The 8,759-nt window shown below is 34.0% G+C and overlaps 1 protein-coding gene across 1 annotated transcript; it reads left to right on the forward strand.

Annotated features, from left to right (window-relative positions):
* Positions 1 to 6,722: 6,722 nt before the first annotated feature.
* Positions 6,723 to 8,298, forward strand: LOC139879128 (zinc finger CCCH domain-containing protein 20-like). Its single transcript, XM_071865407.1, has one exon. It carries the CDS (start codon positions 6,799 to 6,801, stop codon positions 7,840 to 7,842), a length of 1,044 nt encoding a protein of 347 aa, XP_071721508.1. The 5' UTR covers positions 6,723 to 6,798; the 3' UTR covers positions 7,843 to 8,298.
* Positions 8,299 to 8,759: the final 461 nt, after the last annotated feature.

Raw genomic sequence — 8,759 nt, forward strand, 5'->3', positions numbered from 1 at the left:
GGTCAACTTGGGTGGTCAATTGTCTATATGAAACCTATTTCAATTAATCAAGTCTTAACAAGTTTGATTGCTTAACATGTTGGAAACATTTAATCATGTAAATATCAATTTCATTTAATATATAAGAACATGAAAAAGTTCGGGTCACTACAGAGGGTATATATTATTTGATGAAATTTATATGAATGTATTGGACTTTAAACGTGTTTTCATTTATATAAATTTCATTAAGTAATATATAACATAAATAAAGATTTTTTAAGTCACGTTGATAGACAAGGACTTGAAAAGTCAAACATAGACTATTAAATTGAGACGGATGGAGTATTCAATTAATTGAGGAGAGTTTATCAAAAATTAAATGTCCACGAACAATGCTTTAACAAATGGTCGACATATTCGTCGAAGCCCAAACACCAAATGCACGAGGGGGATAGTCCGACATGGAGAATGCGCCTTCTTCGAAGAACCCTCATTATCAGAATGCAACCTTGAATTGTTAGCCAATGAAAAATCAGAATGCAACCTTGAATTGCAACCTTGAATAGTCCGACATGTGTGGAATAATCGAGTGCCTTTCAAAATTCTGATTTTTCATTGGCTAACAATTCAAGGTTGCATTCTGATAATGAGGGTTCTTCGAAGAAGGCGCATTCTCCATGTCGGACTATCCCCCTCGTGCATTTGGTGTTTGGGCTTCGACGAATATGTCGACCATTTGTTAAAGCATTGTTCATGGACATTTAATTTTTGATAAACTCTCCTCAATTAATTGAATACTCCATCCGTCTCAATTTAATAGTCTATGTTTGACTTTTCAAGTCCTTGTCTATCAATGTGACTTAAAAAATCTTTATTTATGTTATATATTACTTAATGAAATTTATATAAATGAAAACACGTTTAAAGTCCAATACATTCATATAAATTTCATCAAATAATATATACCCTCTGTAGTGACCCGAACTTTTCCATGTTCTTATATATTAAATGAAATTGATATTTACATGATTAAATGTTTCCAACATGTTAAGCAATCAAACTTGTTAAGACTTGATTAATTGAAATAGGTTTCATATAGACAATTGACCACCCAAGTTGACCGGCGATTCACGAACGTTAAAACTTGTAAAAACTATATGATGACATATATATATATATATATATATATATATATATATATATATATATATATATATATAGTTAACATGATATTATGATAAATAAACATATCATTAAGTATATTAACAATGAACTACATATGTAAAAACAAGACTACTAACTTAATGATTTTGAAACGAGACATATATGTAACGATTATCGTTGTAATGACATTTAATGTATATATATCATATTAAGATATATTAATACATCATGATATCATGATAATGTAATAATTTAACATCTCATTTGATTTAATAAACAATGGGTTAACAACATTTAATAAGATCGTTAACATAAAGGTTTCAAAACAACACTTACATGTAACGACTAACGATGACTTAACGACTCAGTTAAAATGTATATACATGTAGTGTTTTAATATGTATTCATACACTTTTGAAAGACTTTAAGACACTTATCAAAATACTTCTACTTAACAAAAATGCTTACAATTACATCCTCGTTCAGTTTCATCAACAATTCTACTCGTATGCACCCGTATTCGTACTCGTACAATACACAGCTTTTAGATGTATGTACTATTGGTATATACACTCCAATGATCAGCTCTTAGCAGCCCATGTGAGTCACCTAACACATGTGGGAACCATCATTTGGCAACTAGCATGAAATATCTCATAAAATTACAAAAATATGAGTAATCATTCATGACTTATTTACATGAAAACAAAATTACATATCCTTTATATCTAATCCATACACCAACGACCAAAAACACATACAAACACTTTCATTATTCAATTTTCTTCATCTAATTGATCTCTCTCAAGTTCTATCTTCAAGTTCTAAGTGTTCTTCATAAATTCTACAAGTTCTAGTTTCATAAAATCAAGAATACTTCCAAGTTTGCTAGCTTACTTTCAATCTTGTAGAGTGATCATCCAATCCCAAGAAATCTTTATTATTTACAGTAAGATATCTTTCTAATACAAGGTAATACTCATATTCAAACTTTTATTCAATTTCTATAACTATAACAATCTTATTTCGAGTGGAAATCTTACTTGAACTTGTTTTCGTGTCATGATTCTGCTTCAAGAACTTTCAAGCCATCCAAGGATCCTTTGAAGCTAGATCCATTTTTTCTCATTTCCAGTAGCTTTATCCAGAAAACTTGAGGTAGTAATGATGTTCATAACATCATTCGATTCATACATATAAAGCTATCTTATTTTAAGGTTTAAACTTGTAATCACTAGAACATAGTTTACTTAATTCTAAACTTGTTCGCAAACAAAAGTTAATCCTTATAACTTGACTTTTAAAATCAACTAAACACATGTTCTATATCTATATGATATGCTAACTTAATGATTTAAAACCTGAAAACACGAAGAACACTGTAAAGCCGGACATACGCCGTCGTAGTAACACTGCGGGCTGTTTTGGGTTAGTTAATTAAAAACTATGATAAACTTTGATTTAAAAGTTGTTCTTCTGGGAAAATGATTTTTCTTATGAACATGAAACTATATCCAAAAATCATGGTTAAACTCAAAGTGGAAGTATGTTTTCTAAAATGGTCATCTAGACGTCGTTCTTTCGACTGAAATGACTACCTTTACAAAAACGACTTGTAACTTATATTTCCGACTATAAACCTATACTTTTTCTGTTTAGATTCATAAAATATAGTTTAATATGAAACCATAGCAATTTGATTCACTCAAAACGGATTTGAAATGAAGAAGTTATGGGTAAAACAAGATTGGATAATTTTTCTTGTTGTAGCAACGTGAAAATTGGTAACAAATCTATATTAATCATATCCCAGCTAACTTATATTGTATTATACATGTATTCTAATATATTATGTAATCTTGGGATACCATAGACACGTATGCAAATATTTTGACATATCATATCGACCCATGTATATATATTATTTGGAACAACCATAGACACTCTATATGCAGTAATGTGGGAGTTAGCTATACATAGTTGAGGTTGATTCCAAAAATATATATACTTTGAGTTGTGATCTAGCCTGAGACGTGTATACACTGGGTCGTGGATTGATTCAAGATAATATATATCAATTTTTTTATGTACATCTAACATTGGACAACTAGTTGTAGGTTACTAACGAGGACAGCTGACTTAATAAACTTAAAACATCAAAATGTATTAAAAGTGTTGTAAATATATTTTGAATATACTTTGATATATGTGTACATATTTGTTATAGGTTCGTGAATCGACCAGTGGCCAAGTCTTACTTCCCGACGAAGTAAACATATGTGAAAGTGAGTTATAGTCCCACTTTTAAAATCTAATATTTTTGGGATGAGAATACATGCAGGTTTTATAAATGATTTACAAAATAGACACAAGTACGTGAAACTACATTCTATGGTTGAATTATCGAAATCGAATATGCCCCTTTTTATTAAGTCTGGTAATCTAAGAATTAGGGAACAGACACCCTAATTGACGCGAATCCTAAAGATAGATCTATTGGGCCTAACAAACCCCATCCAAAGTACCGGATGCTTTAGTACTTCGAAATTTATATCATATCCGAAGGGTGTCCCGGAATGATGGGGATATTCTTAAATATGCATCTTGTTAATGTCGGTTACCAGGTGTTCACCATATGAATGATTTTTATCTCTATGTATGGGATGTATATTGAAATATGAAATCTTGTGGTCTATTGTTACGATTTGATATATATAGGTTAAACCTATAACTCACCAACATTTTTGTTGACGTTTAAAACATGTTTATTCTCAGGTGAATATTAAGAGCTTCCGCTGTTGCATACTAAAATAAGGACAAGATTTGGAGTCCATGTTTGTATGATATTATGTAAAAACTGCATTCAAGAAACATATGTCGATGTAATATGTTTCTATTGTAAACCATTATGTAATGGTCGTGTGTAAACAGTATATTTTAGATTATCATTATTTGATAATCTACGTAATGCTTTTGAAACCTTTATTGATAAAATAAAGGTTATGGTTGTTTTAAAAATGAATGCAGTCTTTGAAAAATGTCTCATATAGAGGTCAAAACCTCGCAACGAAATCAATTAATATGGAACGTTTATAATCAATATGAACGGGACATTTCACCCTCCCTCCGTCCCAAAATAATGGTCGTGTTAGACTTTTCAAAGTCAATTTATTAAACTTTGCCTATAAATATTTGTTGGTGTATGCTATAGAATATTTGATAATATTTATATGAATAGAATCATTTTCGAATGCGATTTCATTTGGTATAACTTTCATTCAATATTACATAACACAAAGATAGATACGTAAAGTTAAAGTTGAAGAAAAAAGATTCAAAAAGTCAAAACAGGACAATTATTTTGGGACGGAGGGAGTAATAAAAACAAAGATATTTTAAGTCAAAGTTGATAAAGAAAGACTTGAAAAGTCAAACATGGATCATTAAATTGATCCAGAGGGAGTATTAGATGGGTTTTTTGGATCTTATTTTTTCATTCCTTATTGATTATCCGACATGGACATCGACGATTCCATGTTTTAAAGATTGTTGGTCCCACGACTTTATAGTTTATTTCGTCTGCAAGGAAGGATTACATATTTAATGGAAAGTTCTCGTATTGGACAAACGTTGTGAGAGGCATCAAACTAAATGTTTTCTTTTGAGCATCATGTTATAAACTTGTTTGGTCATTAATTTTTTTTTACGGAAGCACAACCTTTAGATGTAAGTACTGAAGAGCTAGTTGAGTTCCAATTGTAGTTTTTTCTTTATGTTGGTTGGCCTTGCTACTCCCATTTTAATTGTTTTTTAATCTCCTTCATAATTTATTCGTTCCAGATTTATACCACTGTTGTTTCATAGTGGGTGTTCACATTACACAAACCCTGAAAATCCCATATACCTATCGACTTCATCTAGGAGAGCATTTGACCACTTCGTAGGAGCTCTAACTTATTGTCTTCCAATTTCATATCAGTTGCTATCTCTAAAGGAGAGCATTTCTTCACATATTCATTTACGCAAGTGGTTTGGAGCAAAATTATTGTGTGGAATAATATTTAGATGACACATCCGTGTTCTTGGGAGGATTGGATTCATTAATTAGAAAATTGGCATAGCTCGAATAAAGTGAAGAATTGGTTTTCGGTTATCGATTAGACAATATGGATGATTTGTAGATATAGAAATGAGTGTGTGTTTAGTGACACTTCGATGAAATGTAGCGTCGTTTTTATTACATTATAAAATTTTCTTTTCATTAGATATAGAGGTCATGATAATTTGGATTGGAATTGAAATTTCAAAACCCCATAAAGTTTATTATTTATCTAGCTTTTTGTTAGAATATTTCTAATAAAATTATTGTTTCAAAATAATTTATTTATTTACTCCTTCATACTAAAAAAAGTCTCAAAATTGTTCGCTTAACCCCCACTGCGCTTATCAAACAGCAATCCAACAAATTTACACAGCACCCCCCAAACAATGCTAGAATGACAATTTTTCAGGGGTTATAAGTGTAAAACCATTATTTTTATAAAAAAAACTAAAACAAAGTCCACCTAAATTTTTAATAGTATCTTCTCGCTCGCCGCGAGTTAAATTTTTCCAACTTCACCTTACAACTCAAAATAATTTTATGAACGCAACACAAATAACTATGTGCGAAACGGACGTTTTTTAAAAAACGCTAAACAGTTCGGACTATCTTTCATATATATATACACACGCATAATAAACTATCCAAACTAATTACATCATAGATGTTTCCGTCCTCTTTTTTAAGCAAATTTTCTGGCGCTAAAAAACGCGCAGTCCATTAGGTATATTAGGTACTAACCACGTGTATCTAAACACAGTCGCAACAACGCGTTTTCGGTTCTGTAAATACATAACGCTACGTTAAATATGAGTATGCAACTCGAATGGCCCCATCGCATCGCGCTGACCGATTATACTCTAGTATTCACCTATTGATGGGTAATGATATTTCCAAACCCACTTTTGATATATCCACAATTATTTTATGTCATTTTCCATTAATACCCTCAAATATTTGCCACTACAAAAACTGTGTAATACATCATCTAAGGGTAATTCAAGTATTTTGAGTAGATCTATCAATTTAATGAGTGAAAATATCATTGATCATGATTAATTTTAACATGTTACTTTATAAGAGCACTGGGAGTGGTGACTGAGGTCACTTGGCATGTCAGGCGTGATTTGCTGAGTCAGAAAAAGTGGGGAGTGGTGACCTATGTCAGTTAGTGTGTTAGTTAATGTGTTAAAATAATATTTTATTATATTTAATAATGTATTCATTTGAAAAAAAAAGCAAAAAAAAAAAATGTGGTAACCTCCGTCGCCTATGGACTGACATGGGGGAGACTTACAAAAGTGACTTGACTGGAGAGTGGAGGACTAAGTCACTTGGGGTGTAAGGGGCATGTGACATACTCGACTCCCATGGCTCTAATTCATACGGGAGGTAGTACCTCGTTTAGACTTTATTAACCATGGTTACACATCACCCCGCAATAACCACTACCTCCAAGCGGTTTATATAATCCCAAACAACTCCACAAACTGTGAAACAAATGTACACACACTACTTTCACCATCAAAAACACATACGTAACAACAAAAATGGTCAATGATTCAATCCACCACGGTATGATGGTTCACGTACCACCGTGGACCAACCTCATCGACGACCCCCTCACCGGAATCTCACCTTTTTCTCCCCGTAGTCCCAATGCCACCCTCGAAGACTACGCTTACTTCCTCCGTAACGACGCCGCCATACGCCGTTACCTAGACGACGACCCCGACAACGACGATTCTTCCGATTTCGACATCACATCTGAACCATACGCATGCGATAGTTTCCGTATGTACGAATTTAAAATCCGTAAGTGTGCACGTGCACGGTCACATGACTGGACTGATTGTCCGTACGCACACCCTGGTGAGAAAGCTCGCCGGCGTGATCCCCGGAAGTATAGTTATTCCGGTACTGCGTGTCCGGAGTTTCGTAAAGGGAATTGTAAAAAAGGAGATGGTTGTGAATTTGCTCATGGGGTTTTTGAGTGTTGGTTGCATCCACATCGGTACCGTACACAACCGTGTAAAGACGGCGTTAACTGTCGCCGCCGTGTTTGCTTTTTTGCACACACGCCGGAGCAACTTCGTGTGTTGAGTCCGAGTCCCCGGGCGACGGATTCGGGTTTTGGGTCGTTTTTTTCTTCCCCGTCGGAGACTTCTACGCCGCCTTCGGAGTCGCCGCCGATGTCTCCGATGGATGGATCTCTCAGCCGGTCACTTGGGTCGGTGACGGTGAGTGATATGTTAACTTCTCTCAGGCGATTGCAGCTTAACAAAACACCAAGCATGGGTACTTCATGGAGCATGCAAATGGGCCGGGCTGGGGTGGTTTCGTCTCCCGGATCGGGTTTTTATAGTTTACCTTCTACTCCAAACCGACCCGTGGCTCGACCCGGGTTGGGGTTTTCTGAGGGTTGGAATGAAGGAGGTGTGGAGGAAGAACCGATTATGGAGAGAGTTGAATCGGGTCGTGGCTTGAGGGCAAGGATGTTTGAGAAGCTGAGCAAGGAGAATCAAGTGGATCGGGCTGACCCGGGTGAGGGTTCGAACCCGGATGTTGGATGGATCTCGGAGCTTGTAAACTGAACTGTGTATATGGTATTGGCATCCATAACATCACCCTAATTACCTTCCTAAGTGATTAGAACTAATAATTAAAGATTATTTTGTGGTTAATTAAGAAAGTGTACTTAGATTTAGGAGGATAAGATTATTGTTAGTCCTATGTTTGTGAAGTGATGATGGATGACATTTTGTTCACTCCCCTTATATCATGTAGATAGGTGAAATTATGAAGGGGGTGAAGTGTAAGAAGTGTATTTTGTGGGGGGTTATTCTCAAAAGAAAGACGGAGGAATTGAATGGGTGGAATTATATATTTTATATATTATATTAATAATTACTTATTTCAAATTAATTATTTACAGTAATTGTTGAGAACGTCATTTTATGGTATGGGCAGCATTGTGAATATGTGAACTAAGTAACTAACCCTTTGTATGTAATCTTTATTTGGTCTTTGTTATTATCTTCTTTTTTTTTTTTTTTGGTCAAACAAGTAACTTTTACACAATGTATGGCGTTAGCACTAGCTATTAAATGGAGTACCTTTTTAAAGTTTTCACAAATTTACATATATTGATGATAGATAATAATGGTGTTGTTCTACTTATAGATGATATCATGATAGTAACGTAATTCGCGAAGTGAAACATGTTGGATGAGACATGAACCAGCCCTTTATTAGATCTTCTCCACGGTGGTTCTAGTATGTTTGTCTCATGCCATGCTTTAAAAGGCCAATCATGTTCCCCTGTCAAACTACGTGATGTTGCACTATAAAATGCCCAATTGAATCCTTATCCGAAACACAGATGATTGTGTTCCAGATCTTGAACTATTACTATTTTTGTTGGGCATGGTTTCGAATTTTGGGAGTTCTTAATTTCCAAAAGAACAATAAGGTGTTATCTACACACGTTTATTTCGTATTTATCTGTCAA

The sequence above is a fragment of the Rutidosis leptorrhynchoides genome, chromosome 1 (assembly GCF_046630445.1).
Source record: "Rutidosis leptorrhynchoides isolate AG116_Rl617_1_P2 chromosome 1, CSIRO_AGI_Rlap_v1, whole genome shotgun sequence".
NCBI lineage: Eukaryota > Viridiplantae > Streptophyta > Magnoliopsida > Asterales > Asteraceae > Rutidosis > Rutidosis leptorrhynchoides.